At 39.8% G+C, this 16621-nt stretch overlaps 2 protein-coding genes across 3 annotated transcripts in view; one reads left to right on the top strand and one right to left on the bottom strand.

The window, feature by feature from the left end:
* The window catches only part of LOC131688536 (microfibril-associated glycoprotein 4-like), a 44653-nt gene extending 28731 nt beyond the window's left edge, over positions 1-15922 (top strand). Inside the window, exons 2-5 of one of the 2 annotated variants that reach the window (XM_058972853.1) lie at positions 962-1090; positions 14458-14736; positions 14798-15460; positions 15521-15922. In XM_058972853.1, the coding sequence (XP_058828836.1) occupies positions 14600-14736; positions 14798-15460; positions 15521-15632 (912 nt within the window). In that variant the 5' untranslated portion in view covers positions 962-1090; positions 14458-14599 and the 3' untranslated portion in view covers positions 15633-15922. Of the gene's footprint in view, positions 1-961; positions 1091-14457; positions 14737-14797; positions 15461-15520 lie in introns of those variants that run through there. The other variant, XM_058972854.1, reaches the window with a different exon arrangement.
* Positions 4489-7797, bottom strand: LOC131688397 (uncharacterized protein K02A2.6-like). Its single transcript, XM_058972603.1, has one exon. The coding sequence runs from the start codon at positions 7795-7797 to the stop codon at positions 4489-4491; it is 3309 nt and encodes a 1102-aa protein (XP_058828586.1).
* Positions 15923-16621: the final 699 nt, after the last annotated feature.

The following is a 16621-nucleotide window of genomic DNA, read 5'->3' on the forward strand; positions in this document are numbered from 1 at the left end:
TCGAAGCGAGCTCTACAAGAGTCAACCGCTCACGACGAAGATACACACTCGAATCCCATGGAACCTTGATCAACCAAATACGACAAAAATTCTAAATCCGTTCCTGCTCTCAAAAAATACACAGCACATGCCAACACTGGACATGCTGAATAGGTGGCAGCAAAAATGGGTGTCGTCGTTTCTGCTTCATCTTTTTAACTCATCATCAAAATCAAAACATTGCATTGGAGCGCAACACAAAGTCGTTTGTAACTTAAATGTCTTATCTCAGATTGTTTAGAAATTATAACACTTTATGTAAGCATGTTAGCACTTACAGATGAGTAGATTCTCTTCCTGGATTTTGATTCGTTTTCTGTACCACACTTCCATTTGCACAATTCTCGACAAACGTATGACTCACTTTGAATGAAAATTTGGAACAAACAGTCACTCACCCATCACTGATGTTGGTAGTAAACAATAGAGACTAAATAAAACAACCTGCAGCATAAGTTCTTTTAACTTACTTTTGAGTTGTCGCTTTCGCACTTATTAGTGTTGTCAAAAACAAAACGAGAGATTCGACTCAGTCGTGGTCTTCCGTGGAGGAAGGTACTTTTGAGTTGTTTGGGGTATACTCAAAATTAGGTAAATTCAACTTAAATTTGAGTATAAAAAACCTATCAATGAGTTGTAATTTTTGCCGTGGTTAAATAGAAACTACCTTCAACACGGTTTACCTAATTTTAAGTTCCCCCACGATACCACGAGATTGAGTCAAAGGAACTCAATTTTAGGTAGTTTTTTTCGTTTCCGTGTGTGTGTCGTAGCAACCTAACCTGAAACTATACAGTGAACTGGTGAGCAACTACTGAATTTATAAGCCTTAAACTTATCTAAGCCTAAAATACTTACCTTATATAGTCATAAAATACTTACTTTATATAGTCCTAAAATACTTACCTACCTTACCTAACAGGATACCTGGAATCATCCTATGAACGGGCTAAACTAAAACTTACATTACAGTCCGATATTACCCAAATATTGCTGCATATACTTACCTATATTGTTGATCCAATACGAAGAACGGGTTGAATGACTAAACGTAAGTGCCTTTATACAACTATATTATTACATATTTAATTAGAATCTACAAGTTATATTTAAATACCGTTATATATAATGTATTATCCAACACAGGAAAATTATAATCTCCCTATCAGTACGTCGGTCGTTTTATTATCGGAGATTTATAATATCGGAATAACCCTTTCATGCACGTTGACTAAAATTGTCAACAGCTAGCCATTAACTGATGCATTTTGTATCTCGAAACAAACTGAGTGAAATAACGATTGCCCCCAGTGCCTCCAAAACAATAATCAGCAGCACCAATACAGTAGCAAATGTCGATAACATAACGACAGTTAGTACCTAGGATAGTACCCCTAAACTAAAACCCCATGACAGGTAATGGTCCGTCATTCGTCACCTCGTAACCCGCTGTGGTAATCATTGACAAAATATTCTGTCAATAGACGTTGTTTGCTAAACAGAACATGGAAGAGTAGCGTATAAGCAATATTAAAGGGCGTTATGCCTCGATAATTATCACAGTCGATAGATCATGAGTCCATACAACCACACAATTTTTCATTTATCATCACGATTAGGTGGTTGAGTTCCGGTTGAGTGGTTGAGTGAATATCATTTTACACTTCCTCTGGCGTGTTCATCCATAATTAGTGTACATTAGTCGTTGAACAACTTTGAGTGCTCCATTCACTCCTATATAATCGGTCAACAGGAGACCGCCCCTTGTCGTTGATCATTATCGGTGCTGGTACTTTACCTCTTCATGATCGTCTTTTTCATCTGTTTTCAGCTCATTTCACTGTTCCGACATGTAACCACCGTGAACATTGAGCTCCTAGTCAGATTTTGCTCATCTGTTGCTCGTTGGCACTCCACATCGAACCAGTAATTCCACTGATTTCCTCGTGTGTTATCCAATACTCATGAGACTGCTGTGCAGACCACCTTCTGCAACGTTGCGTTCAGGCAATCGGTTCGTTGTGGGCCATTCTTCAAAAACATTTTACTTTTACTTCTTTATATCTCATATTTTCCATGAACTGAGAAATTTAAACATACTATTTTTATCGTTTATATTAAATTGTATTTTTCAATATAAATTTGTCAGTTTTCTTAAGTATTCATCGGAATTTGTTTTAAAAGTCATTCTTTTATTAAAAACGAAACGTTTAGTTTCAAAATATGACAAATATGCTTGGGCAAATAACCCAACAAAAGATTAACACTGCAAACTGAATAATTTTTTTGTCAAAGATGCATTCCAAAACCTAGTTTTAGATTTCTCATTCGTAAAATAAAAATTTCTTGCATACTCGGCAAATGCAATGCAATGAGTCGATCTATCTGGTATTTTTTTTCGTCATGGCCACATTTCATACGCCGATGAAGTTTTTTGTTGGCCGCCCTAAGCTCACCATATCGTTCTTGCATGCATACAATCTGCTTCTGGCCTGGTTTTTCTCGTCCGTCGCTCTTTGGTACTCAGTATCGAACCACCCATGCCGCTAGTTTGCACGTGTGGTAACCAATAGAAAAACTCTAGTAAGAGAACTGCGGAGAGAAAAACAGAATTTTTGGCAACGTATGCCCCGGCATTGTATGGCAACACGTCCAATGTTATAAGGATATTTAGGCAATGTTCGATTGGATTCGTTTTTTGACAGCTAAACGCGAATCCAATGCTTCTCTGGTTGTTGTACGGATACAGGTGTCAATGAAAAAGAAAACTTTTTTCTTTTGTTTAATACCAACATGGTGAATAACGGTTTGCCCGGAGTTTCCTTTCAAAGATAATTTTGACAGTTGGCTTTTAAGCCGTAATCATATGTTGGTCGAGACTTCAAGGGCCCCGGTCGCCATGCTTAATTTTTCAAGTATAATACTAATACGCTTAAAAGTGTCAAACGTTCCCACCTTTCTCTCCATCTTGCTACTGACCGCCTCATGGACTTGCTGCCATATTGCATTTAGGTTATTTCTTGATGGCCAATTGCATAAATCTCTTACGCCTGGAACTGGTTATGATGGACAGTCTTTCGCGTATTTTAGACAGTACAGGATAATAGTTGGAGCCGACTTTCTGTCCACCAAACAAGATCGATAGGGTTGTGTTACGTCAATATTTTTAAAGTTAAATTTGGTGAAATATGAGGGATTTCAAGGGAACATGCATAAATAAACGGTTGGCATCAATGAGCCGTTAAGGTAAATATATGTGGAAGACAGGAACGCACGCTTGTTGCTAGGCACCGCCGCGATTGTTTACATTGAGAAAAAATGGAATTCGAAGTGAAAATTCAAACGCACAAATGGGAGTTTTCGGACATTTTCCTTCGGTTATCTGCTCATTGGCAGAAAACTTGAAGTTTTGTTAGTAAACGATTAAAGCACAGTGTTTTGTATACGACATGTGGTGTTGTTGAGTATCTTCTTATAACTGTTTATTGACATATGAAAACTTAGGGTGGTACAAATATGTGGATTATAATAGGGTGATTCAAATACAACATCTTCCTTTTTTTGGGAAGCTCAATTTTTAACCAAATATAAGGGCAAGTCTAGTTTACATCGCATAATCTGAGAACCTCGCAGGTTTCTTTACCTCTCGCCTAGGTCGAGCTGAAGAAGATGTTGACGCGACCTCATTCTCCTCTACGGTTGAATCGAGATGACCCTCTATATCCAACGCATGGGGATGCTTTCGATTCTGGTTAGCTAATATACCTTTGTTTCCAGTCGAGTTTACCTTGTTATATGTATATCGTTCAAACACACGCTGCTTCCGCGACTCTGCCGATACATTGTTCCTCATCGCGTTTAACCATTGGTTCCTGCCGAACTGATTTTTCCACCGGCTCTAGTTGCAAATTTTGTGTGTTTTCTGCCTGCATTTCAGTTTTACTGCCTTGAACTCGTTTACCTGGCTTCACGTGCACAGCACTTCTGCGATATACTGCTCCATCTTTCATTTGTACTTCACATGATTGATCTTCGAGTCGCCGCAACAAAATTGCTTGCTCCCATGCTGATTGAAGATCCGGCCTGCGTTGAACCAGTACATTCTCTCCGACTTGCAAATCTGGTAGCTTTCTTGAATTTTTATCATAGCTCACCTTGGTGATAGCTCGCTTATGACGAATACTTTCCTCCACCTGCAGTGCTTTAGGTGGTTTCAAACGATTTGTGATGACCGGTACTGTATTTCTCGTATCCCTGGAATATAATCTCTGGTTCGGACTTGATCCTATGGAGTTCGGAGTGTTGCGATGCTGCTGTAGAGCTCTCCAAAAATCGGTTCCGCTTTTTGTGCATTTTCTGTAGAGCTGTTTCATTGTTTTTACTGCTGACTCTGATTTTCCATTGCCTTGAGCGTGATATGGAGATGACGTTACTGGTGCAAAATCCCATTCATGTGCAAACTTGCAAAAGCCATTCCTCATTATCGAACTGCGGTCCGTTATCGGTAACCACTACTTCAGGACTGCCATGCCGTGCGAAATTGCGTTTGCATGCGCTCACAACAGTTTTTGTCTTGGTATCGCTCAAAAAATCCACTTCCACAAAATCCGAATAACTGTCTGCTGTTACCATTATTGTCAGCTTCTTGTTGTCTGTTTTTATTTCGCTCAGATCAATATTAACCCGCTGAAATGGATACTCTGGTATTTGGTGCGTTGTCATTGGAGGTTTACATTGGTGTCCACTAAACTCCATACACACTTCACAGTTTCTTATGTAGTTTGTGACCTGATCACTCATTCCTGGCCAGAAGAAAGACTCCCTTGCTGCACGTATAGTATAATCAATCCCCAAATGCGCTATATGCAGGTTGTCTAACATCTTCTTCCGAAGACTTTTTGGTACCAATACTCTACCATTTTTGAAGATAATTCCTTGATGCGTTGACAGCTCGTTTTTATTTGTCCAGTAAATGTGCATTTCGTCATCAAGATCAGATTTTCGTTCTGGCCATCCTTCGATGAGCAGTTGCGATAGTTTGTTTAAAGTGAGATCCTTCTTGGTTTCTGTCGAAATTTCTTGAAAACGTTCATCCGAAATGTTAATAAATTCCATTACATTAATGTCTGCGATCTCTTGAAACGCTGTGTCCACTTTTCCTCCTGGAAATTTATTCGTTTCCGTGGCAGTCCTAGACAGCAAATCAGCTATATGCATCTCACTACCTTTCCGATATCGAACAAGTACATCGTATCGCTGCAACGTCATTCTCATTTTCTGAAGTCTGAGCGGTGCATCCGTAATCGGCTTTTTGAAAATGTCTTCCAAAGGTTTGTGGTCTGATTCTACTACGACAAACCGTCCGGCTACATATTGATCAAATCTCTTGCACGCAAACACGATTGCCAAACATTCGCGTTCTATGGGAGCGTAGTTGCTTTCCGTCTTGTTGAGTGTTCGAGAAGCGTAAGACACTGGTCGACCCTCTTGAAGCAAAACACATCCAACACCCAACATGCTTGCATCGCATTGAATCACGAGAGGTTCTGTGGGATCATAATAACGCAATATTGGTGCCTCTGTCGCCAACTTTTTTATGCGTGTAAAAGCATCTGCTGCTTCCTCATCCCAGATGTATTCTGCTGTGTCTCGGGTCAGTTTCCGAAGAGGAGCACTAACTTCAGCCAGTATTGGTAGAAATCGTCCCAGATATGTTGCAAGTCCTAAAAATGTCAGTAATTCCTTCTTATTTTTCGGAGGATGAATGTTCACAACAGCTGATATTTTTCCGGGATCCGGTTTCACTCCTTCGTTGGTTAAAATATGTCCAAAGAACGGTACCGATGTCAACGCAATTTTCGCTTTTTCTCGGTTCAGCTTCAGTCCTCTGTCTCTGCATCTTTGAAGTACCTCCTCCAAATTTCGATTATGGTCAAGCATTGCCTCTTCCATAGTATCTCCACAACCAAATACCACTGCATCATCAGCCAAACAACGTACGCCTCGAAGACCAGCAAAAATCTGTTGTTGCGCCTTTTGAAAAACTTCTGGTGCGCACGAAATACCAAATGGCATCCGCTTCCAACGATATACGCCCATTGGTGTCCAAAAAGCTGTTAAATCCGAGCTACATTCGTCCAGTTCCAAATGCCAAAATCCGTTTTTGGCGTCGAGTACGCTGAACACCTTAGCCTTAGCGAATTCCGGAAGCAGTCCCTCTATGGTGGGGATTTGGTGATTGACTCGTTTAACAGCCCGGTTGAGCTCTGCCGGATCCAGGCACAGCCGCATTTTGTTGCCTTTCTTCACTAGCACCAGATTACTTAACCACTCCATGTGTTTGTTCACTGGTTCCACAATTCCTCGTTTCTCCAAATCGTCAATCTTTTGCTTTAGCTCTGGGAGATATGCGAGGGGGATCCGTCGGGCCTTTTGTTGAACAGCTGTAACGGAGTCATCAATTTCAATTTTGAATTTTCCACGGAACACACCGTCACCTTCAAAAACATCCTTGTACTTACGTAGTAGTTCGTCACAATCTTGATGTAGTGAATTCACATTATATATATATATATCATGGACCTTAATGATACCGAGATCTATAGCTGACTGCGCTGACAGTAAAGGCGGTCGCGTTTTCTTGACGACCAGGAATGTCAGCGTTTTGGTTCCATCCTTCAGTTTGATATCTAATTCTGCTCTACCTTTCGGTTTGATGATCCTTCCAGAGTAGCACCTCAATTTAATCTTTGTGCTGCGTATTTTTACCTTGGCCGACACTCGCTTTAAATCACGGTAGCACAGTACATTCACCCTCGCACCTGTATCAACTTGTATCTCTAAAGGCTTAATTGTTCCAGTGCCATCCACTACTTTCAGTTGTACCATGATTCTGCCAGCGTCTTTTGTATCCACACTGTCGACCTTCGCGATATCGACGAACTCGCATTCTTCTTCATCGTCAGAGCTCTCCGTGCTTCCTACATGGTCTTCCATTTGCCGCACATTTTTGCTCCTGAATCTCTTCTTCGTTGTCTTCGCTCGACAGACCTTCTTGAAGTGATTGAGCTTGCCGCATTCGAGGCACTTCTTACCGAATGCAGGACACTTGTTTTTATCCTTCTGATGTTTTCCCCCGCAGTATCTGCAGTTGTTTTCCATCCGCTTTGTTGTTGTCAATTTGAAGGTGTCTCTCGAAGAATCATTGACTGCCGTCATACGTTCATATTTTTTCGCAAGTTCCTCTATCTGCTGATGGTCTTTGATTTTCTTCACCATATCATCCAGTGGTATATCACCAGCTTTGAGTAACTCTTTTCTTATCTGGTGATCTCGAACTCCCGCAATCAACCGATCTTTCAACAGTTCTTTTTGTTCCTCCACTGCATAACCACAATCTGTCGCTTTCTTTTTGAGACGTTTCACGAACTCTTCTATTTTTTCTTCATCGTTTTGACACATTGTATTAAACTCCGCTCTTTCCATACGCTTGTCCCGTTGTGGAGTCAGATGATCCTCGATTTTCTTCAAAATCGCATCCGGTGTCGCAGGATCCGCTTCAATCAGTTGTAATTCCTCTACTAGCATCACACCTTCTACACCCATAACCGCCATCAATGTTGCCGTTTGTTGATTAGCCGGTTTTTCCGCTACTTGCGTGGCAAGCGCGTAGTAAGTCCACTGTAGCCTGAATATTTTTATTGCCTCACTATCATTTACGCCCAACTTAAGCGGAGCGGGAACCGGGATGTTCGCCATTTTTAGGTTAGGTTTTCACTAGCGAAATTTATCAATTTTCGACGCTGCTGAGGAAATCCTTCACACAGTTACAAAGAATTACTCCCGAGCTTCTTTTAAAGGCAAATATATTCAATTCCGTATGCAAATTAACGCAAAATCCTACTTCTGACACCATGTTTTGTATACGACATGTGGTGTTGTTGAGTATCTTCTTATAACTGTTTATTGACATATGAAAACTTAGGGTGGTACAAATATGTGGATTATAATAGGGTGATTCAAATACAACACACAGAGAACAGACATCCATCTTCAGCATTCAACTTGTGTAAAATCTCTAACGGTTTCGAAGGTAGTTAAGATATCCAAACCAGGTGCGCTACTGTCGTCATGTTTTTTGTGACTGAGTTCGACATAATAGACCTTTCTCGTCCGACCTAATCCCCTTTTTTCTTATTTTTATTCAAAAGACTACACATTTTTAAGAATATTGCCGTTGAAATGAGACTATTTGGAGCTATCGTGATTTTTTATTGATTTTTTTAAATTTGAAAAATGCAAGAATGTTGAGTTTTTTTTTTTCACCTTTGCAAGAATGGTGGGACTCAAAATGTGTGTTTGGGCAACACGGTTTTGTATATTTTTGCTTGAGTTCCTGGCAACGCGGCAAATGAAGTGGTGAGTCGCGGTACAAAGTTCATTGATTATGTAAACAAACTAAAGTGAACCTCTCGGTGGAGAACATTGCATGATAATGTTTAACCTCACTTTTTTGACAGTTCAGAGAGATTGTTTACATAGTCTTGGCATTTTTGTTGATTCGATCATAGTATGAGAAACTTGGTTTGGTTCGCTGCCAAATGCTAACACTTTCCAAACAAGGTCGCTCAGCTGTAATTTTGATTTTTGATTCATTGAAGAAGTAAGGAATTTCTAGCCAAAAATTTGAAAAAGGCCTACTGCCAAATGCAAACAAATCGAATTTTCATGTTCTCTATTAAAATCCTGGGACAAAACCTGTGGATAGATGTTTTCTTTTTCATTTTTTCTGTTCATTTGATCTCTTGTCTTGCATAGCCACTCTTTCTTCCTCACATATTTTAAATGGACTGGCTACATTTGACAGTTCCCCCTCACTGCATTTGACGGTTCCCTTTGGCTGCATTTGACAGCTCCCCCTGGCTGCAATTGACATTAGGTTTTTTCGTATCCACACGTCACGTCCCAGTTAAAAACTATCTATCTGACCATGTGCATAAACATAACGCAACAATGGATTATGAAGAATTTTGATAATGATTTTATAACAAATTATAAAAGGGCCCGGCTGATATAAAAGTCCTAACTAGCAATACGCATATTATAAAATGATTATAAAGGATTATTGTAACTGATTCCAAAAGGATTATAAAGGCAGTGAAATACGTACACAATGAATTAAGGGGAGTGTCTGATGTAAACAATTTGCGCAATCAAACCAAATAAAACAGTATTAAATTTTTAAATAGAATTATAATGAATTCGACCAAAACTTCTTTTACCTTTTTCTCAAGGTTTACGTTTGGCAGTGACCCTTTTCAAACGTTTGGGTAGAATTTAGATTATTTTATCGTTGTTGCGATCAATTTCATTTGGTTTGTTTTGTTCACAATGTTAGTCGCAGAGCATTTTGGTGATCTATGGCAATTGATGACCTTTACACCCCATACTAGGTCCGCTCCTGTTGCAGTTGTTTCGCCCCGTCCGGCACCGAGTCAACCGATGTCCAGCCTGCACCGCACTCGTCTGTCGCTATGCCAATGGCAGGTACTTGGATTGAAGGCTAAAATGTCAGCTACGGCTGATGGTGTTGCTGCAATCGGTTTGCCTTCGGCCACGTTGGACATTCGGCTAACGGGAATATTCAGTGATTCCAATTCGAAGGAAGCAGCGCCAGTAGCAGACTGCTTCGGTTCAACAATACGCTCCGGTATCGGACGAAGCTAACACTCCGGCAGGACGAAGGTTTCAATGAGGGGCTCAGGCATAAGTAGCAGAGTCCTTGCACTTACTGCTTGTCGAGTGAACAATTCCGACGAAACCACTGCCGCTCTCGCCAAGTTTGATCACCGTGATTAGTGCGACGTCAGCGGTATAGTGCCAGGAATAGTCGAGGAGAGTGCCAGGACTGACTTGCCGAGAGCTACAAGATTAAATAGCAGGGCGTTTTTAAAGTGACCGTAGTATAACGTAGAGGCTTTAGGCAGATGATTTATTCAGCAGAATAAGATAGCAAAATTACCCAAAACATAAGAGCTGGCTGCCGAAGTGAATCCACACACATCGTCACCTACAGAGGCAAGCAATATTGGAACGCAGCGAAATTCCTCACAATGAATTGATCTCGTTAGATGAAATTCCAGGAAGTACAATTTTCATAGCATAATTTAATCGACCGAAATTGTAGTCCTCAGTCGAGAGAGAGAGAGAGACTGATAGAGTAGCAGCAGCTAGGAATTTTCTTTCGAAAGCTAGCAGCGGTTTCGCGTATCCTGCGCTAAGTAGAGAGCGTTAAGACAGATCTGACCAACTGTTCCGTCCGGTACCACCATAACACACGGCACCGGCGACACATATATTCACAACATACTAATTACTTATCCTTCAGAAAAAGTAAATAAATTGACTATGAAATCTATCATTCGCTGCCTAGTTATTTCGTGCCAATTTGAACAAGACAGCAGTTGCAGATAGCTTTATTGCGGTGCCAAAATTAATGCAACTCGGGATATAATATAAATTTACATAAAATTTCTCCTCCCTGATATTCTACCAGAATATATAATGCTCTGCATTATTATCACTCCAATCAAATCCTTCTTACTCCTTGTCGTCAGTGCCGAGCGCTATTTTGCATTTTCCGGCTAAATCAACGACAATGCGATAATCAACGAAACTTTTAGTGTAATGGAACTTGAAACCGAATAATAAATGATTGTTCCATTCGAAAGCGATAACCTTGTTGTCCTCATGTTTGCAGCTATCATACGCTGGTAGGCATTCTGACTAATGGAAACGTTCTTCGATATGGGCATTGAACGATCAAAATCATTTCAACAACCGAATTCGTTACCTATAAAGTTCAGGTAAACTTCACCACCCAAAAATGAATAATCAATCGGACCATCTTGTTAGGAATTAACCCACGAGCAATAAAACAAATGTGTACAAATCCTTATCCATCATCCAGAAAGCAATCGTTTTATAGCCCAATGCTTGATCTTTCGATTCAGCATATGCCACCGGGTTTTACATCCAGCGCCGATTGGTCAATGTATGAACCAGGTTACCATTGTTCCAATCCTCATCCCTCTTGAGTTGATATTCTTTCAAAGAGCATCGAAAGTATTCAAGTAATGTAAATTTTAAAAGTCCGTGTAAACAAATCTTAGGTAAACAAGCACACCGAACTGTCAGAAAGTGAGGTTATACATTTTCACACAATGCTCTATATTTTTGACAGGTATATGAATGAATCATTTCAGCATCAGTGATGCCAGGTCCATTTAAACAATAGCCTGCAGTAAAAATATAAAAGTCTGCAGATTGCTACAAAAATCTTCAATAAATGCTACGTAGAAATGTAGTATGTATATAATTTAAATGATCAAAAATGTTGAAGGCTGGTGTATAAATTGGCTGGCATAGGCTTTGTTCTGCTAAATATTTGTATTCTGCAAAAGATCTGCAGTGAAAACGCAAAATCTACAGATTTACTAATATATATGCAGATCTGGCATCCTTTTAGTATTCCCCACAGGAAATTCATCCAAATGGTGTAAAAATACGGGGAAACAAGGCAAGATAGGTATTCAGAATATGGGGTTAAATGAGCAGCTTGCACTATTTTTGATTTTTTCAATAGTTAGAGGTACCAAATCATCGCGGCAATAGGAAGTAACGAATTGGGGATAAAAAAGGAAGCATCCTATCATATAAATTTTTTTGACGAGAAAGGTCTATTGACAGCGGTTATTCCTCTACCCAGTCAAACTAGTCCGGAACCGGTTCGAACTTCCAGCATGAATTCCACCTCAAATGTATCAACCGATAAAGTCGGAATCGGTTGTTTTCTTTGAGCAAGATTCCATGCTGAATCCTTTCAGGATTTCGAACCGGTTCCGGAATGGATTTAACGGATAGTTGGGATAGGTTGGTGTGGCGGCGCTAGTGTTTAAAGTATATTAATTCAAATGTTTACACACGTTTTTTAAATATTTTTTGCAGTGGTGTGTGATTAAAGTGCATTCGAAAAAGTGCACTGAAAATGAGAAGAAGAAAAATAAGAGTGTTTCGAAAAGAAACCCCGGGAGAAGAGGGGTGATATTTTCCACACAAAATAAGAGCTATAGATGGAATTCCGTCAAAAACTCGGGTTGATTGTATAGGAAAATGTTCTAGCTTCCTTAAGTTGCTGTTTCGTGGTACATCGCCAAGGTTAGGTAGGCAAGGTATTGAAAAACGTATTTTTACATTTGTTCATGTCAGATATATGGTTAGTCAGGGGAGAGGTGCGTTCGGTGAAGGATTTATGTTGTGGCTCGCTTGTATAATGTCCTTAAATCAGATTTGGAAAAAAATCCACCCGATTTAACCTCAATCTTGCACTAACACAACTGCACATGGATTAGTCAATTAAACACGTTTATATGTAATTCGGGACATACTTTGCCAAAATTTGTGTTGTTATTCTTTCCACAGTTATCTTTCTCTTAGTTTGTATGGTTTATAACTTATGCAAAAATGAATGAATTTTTGAAATTATATTCATAATTCGTTATATATTTATATCTACCCTTAGATGTGCACTCACTATAGATACATACATATCAAAAATATGAGTTTTCCCAATTGAACTGTCAATGCAATTAGGCATATTTCCTTACAATTTGCTGTAAACATAATCGATACTGCATGCGTAACGCCGTGTAATCAAAACTCTGATAACAGGTCATAATTGTACCCATTTAACTAGGGAAACAACAGGAAAAAAACAAGTCCTCGACACAGTTCCCACCAGCAGAAAAGGGAAGAATCGCACAGCAAGGTGTTTAGCACAAAAAATTCCCATGTCCTTTCTTCGCCGTATGTCTCTTCCGCTTTTGGGCAATTTAAACCGAATCTCGAATCTGTTTTTTTTTCTTCGGTCGCTTCTCACGGCCCCTGTGATGATGCATTCAAAACGGGCCTTCTGTTTTTTCACCTGTTTTCCCACCGTTCTCTAGTTTTGCTCAGGTTTCCTTATGTATAGCCTTTCCGCAGGTTCGCTTCATGCAAAAGAAGGATTCAGGTTTTCCCACATCGAAATCAATAGTTTCGGCTTCGGCACTTCTTCTTCTGCAAAATAATGAAAAACATAAATTAGTTATAGATGACTTATATCACACAGTTGTTATTGTTTCCATAGCAGCGGTTGTGCAGTGTTTACAGCGCGTGATTTTGCGTCGCCAACTCTGATCAATCGTTGCATCATCAAGCAAGCGATTATGTCCCATGTTTACCACAGGTATCCCAAATAGATCCGCATTCAGTAAATTTGCATTTCGAAAAAAAATGTATCAGAATATAACATTTGCATTTGTATAAAGTGGAAAAAAACAACAGAACTGGTTTTTACCGGACAATACAGGGTTCCAGGAGTGAATAATCAAAAACCATAACACGACCGTGAAAGGAATGCCGAGGAACGACCTTTACAAGAATGAGAATTTTTCGTCAAAACTGGAATTTTGAAATGCGCACGTTTAAATTATACACAGTAATAAAATTTTCGGATATTTTTTTAATTCTTTGATACATTCATCTTTTTCGTCGATTATATTGGACCTACTGAAAAGCGGACTTCGACGAATATCCTTCATTTTTTACTGTGTAACAACAGTGTGGGTGACCGAGACCACGGATCCACCGAGGAGCTAGATAGTACGAGAAAAACAAAATGTGTCACCTGCGCAAATCCAAGCGCCATCCATCTGTGCCCAGCAGCCTATGAAGCTTCGAGTTCTTCGCCCGGCTAGAGACTTCGTTCGTTAGGGGGCAATAAACTGGTCGCGCCGCGGTATAAAGTTTCGCGTCGCGTCGCCAAAATATGCAAATTAAGCTGGCACGCTGCCGTCTCCGGTTGGATTTTTAAGTCCACATTAGGTGCTTTCTAAGCGCAGCTCCGAGCTGGCCATAAATCGACGATTGAGAGTGGCTTCCAGGCATAGGTATGTTTATGGCTTCGAAAACCGGCGACGAGGTTTGCTACTAATAGTTAATTAAGTCGCAGCAGGATGGCGATTTTATCGTGTGGAAATACTTTTTTTTGAAATGATTACTTCTCGTCTCTTCTGTGTGAAGTACATTTTAAATTTTTTCGTACCGAGAGCGTTACGTACCTTTTGAACATTTGTAACGTTCTCCAGATGGAAGGTCAACATATTTTGCCTTTCCGTTTTGGAGAATAACATTTTTGAAAATAAGTCAGAAAATCATAAACGATAAAAAGCTCCTACGCTAGGCTAAAAACCTAATCCGAATTCCTTCACTCAATGCAATGAACTGACGATTATCGTAGCACAAACGATGGGTGACTCACTCTGCCGTAAACACTATGCTGCTCCTCAACATTTAATCTCTGTTTTGTTTTTCGAAAAGCTTTCAATCGACTAAAAATCCCCGCTTCGGACGAGCGAAACCATCATCCTACAGGTCAGAGTTTTACGAGTTGCTTTAGTTCGATTCCTTGCTTACGCAACTAATGAGTTGCAATTGAGACGCTTCACTCCATGTTAAAACCATGGCAACGGCAGACCTACTTAGCTTGTTGATTTTTCTAGTGTTTACACTGTGTTCTGCTTCTGCGGAAAACAACGAACCAAATTTAGGCTTCGGATTAGAGTTGATTTTGACCAAACTGGAACAGTTGGAGCTCAAGTGAGTATTGCTTTGTAGGTTGTAATGTTTTCATTATCTTACCGGACTTTTCCCATTTTAGATTGGTAGCATTAGAACAACAAAATCAATTGCTTGTCGAACTACTGAACAAGCCCTGTTCGAAGGTTGTACATAAAGATACGACGATTTTAAAGCAAATTGATCCACCGAGTTCTTTGATCGTCACTGATGAATTGACTGATGAAAATGAAATATACTCATCGTGTTCCAAAGTTCCGTTGGCGAAACCGGGAAAATATTTGCTCAAGCCAACAGAAACATCGGAGCCTTTCTACGGGTTTTGTGACGAAAATTCGCACGGCAAGGGTTGGATGGTAATTCAAAGGCGCTTCAACGGCACGGAGATATTCTATCGGAATTGGACGGATTACAAGACAGGGTTCGGTAGTTTGGATGGCGAATTTTGGTTTGGACTCGATCGTATTCATCTTTTCACAAGTACCAGGAAACATGAGATAATGTTCGATTTAATGGACTTCAAAGGTACTAGCATATATGCTATATATAAGGCATTTCTTATAGGAAGTGAAGCTGAGGGGTACGCGATCAAGGAGTTGGGTATGTTCAACGGAAATTACGGTGATTCATTTGAGTATCACAAAGGAATGAAATTCACTACTTTTGATCGCGACAACGATGAGCATAAAATTAATTGTGCCGTGCTGCACCATGGCGCATGGTGGTACAGGAGTTGCTACAAAAGGTTATTCTAAAGATATTCATTGTATTTTTCTTTTTTTTTTAATTTCGTTTTTATTTGTAGTAACCTCAACGGCAAATATGTACACGGTCACGATTTTCAATCCATGGTCTGGAGCACATTCCAAGAAGGCCAAGGCTTACAGCTGTCCAAGATAATGATACGAGAAGTTTGAGTCATTAATCGGTCAGAAAAGGTTGACTCTTTGACGTCTGCTGAACGCCTGAGGACTGTTGTTTTGATTGCGTATCCTATGCGAAAATCGCCATTTGACTGAGACCAATTTGTGTATAGAGGCACAACACCTGTCTTAGAACGACCAACTGGCAGCTAGTTGGTGTCAGTTACTGACGAGTGGAACATGAAACATTAAGATCCTGTTTATCAAATAATAATTATTTTGTTGTTGCGATAAACAAACCACCGATGAAATCAACAAAAACTAGTATTAAAGCAGCGATATTATTGAACCACAATGAAGTTCATATAATTTGTATTTTTTTTGTTGAAATCTAACAAGTATTATTTTTCGAGAAAACGAACCAGTTTAATATAAACGATTTCCAGATTCGTTCAATCATCTTTTTATCGATAGTTTATAGATACACGCAGAAAAATATGATCGCTGCAAAAAGTAATTATTCTACTTGTAACATAGCAGCATTCGCCATAGAGGGAACAGATGGGCATTTCCGGGACCGGATGACCGAGAAACGTCAGTAGAAAAAGTGTTAAATTGTGTTAACGTCATCATAGGTAAAGGCGAAAAAATCAAATTGGTTTAGTTTAACTGCCCAGAAAAATAATGAATTTTTGAAAACTCAATCGGCCCATCCCTGAGTCGATTCCTGGTCCCACCAGGAGAACTTGCACCAAATTTGAAGCAAATCGGACAAGCCAAGCTACCGGACCAGCGTGCCTGAAGTTTGTATGGGATTTTTCGACAATTTACATGGAGAAAATCCGCTAACTCGCCTTTTTGCCGCTAGGTGGCACTGTATGCACTATAGGCGAAAATAAGAAAGATAATTTAATCAAAGACTGCTAGTGAATCCGGCTTTGTTAAAAAAAGTTAATAAACTTTTAACGAAGTGATGTCTGAATCAGTTTTGGGGCCTAGCAGTGCATAGTTGTGTATCACTACTCGATTCCTACGAACTATAC

Source organism: Topomyia yanbarensis, chromosome 3, assembly GCF_030247195.1.
Source record: "Topomyia yanbarensis strain Yona2022 chromosome 3, ASM3024719v1, whole genome shotgun sequence".
NCBI classification, from domain to species: domain Eukaryota; kingdom Metazoa; phylum Arthropoda; class Insecta; order Diptera; family Culicidae; genus Topomyia; species Topomyia yanbarensis.

Coding starts and splice junctions, on each gene's coding strand:
- LOC131688397 (XM_058972603.1), bottom strand. CDS start 7,797: ATGGCGAACATCCCGGTTCCCGCTCCGCTTAAGTTGGGCGTAAATGAT.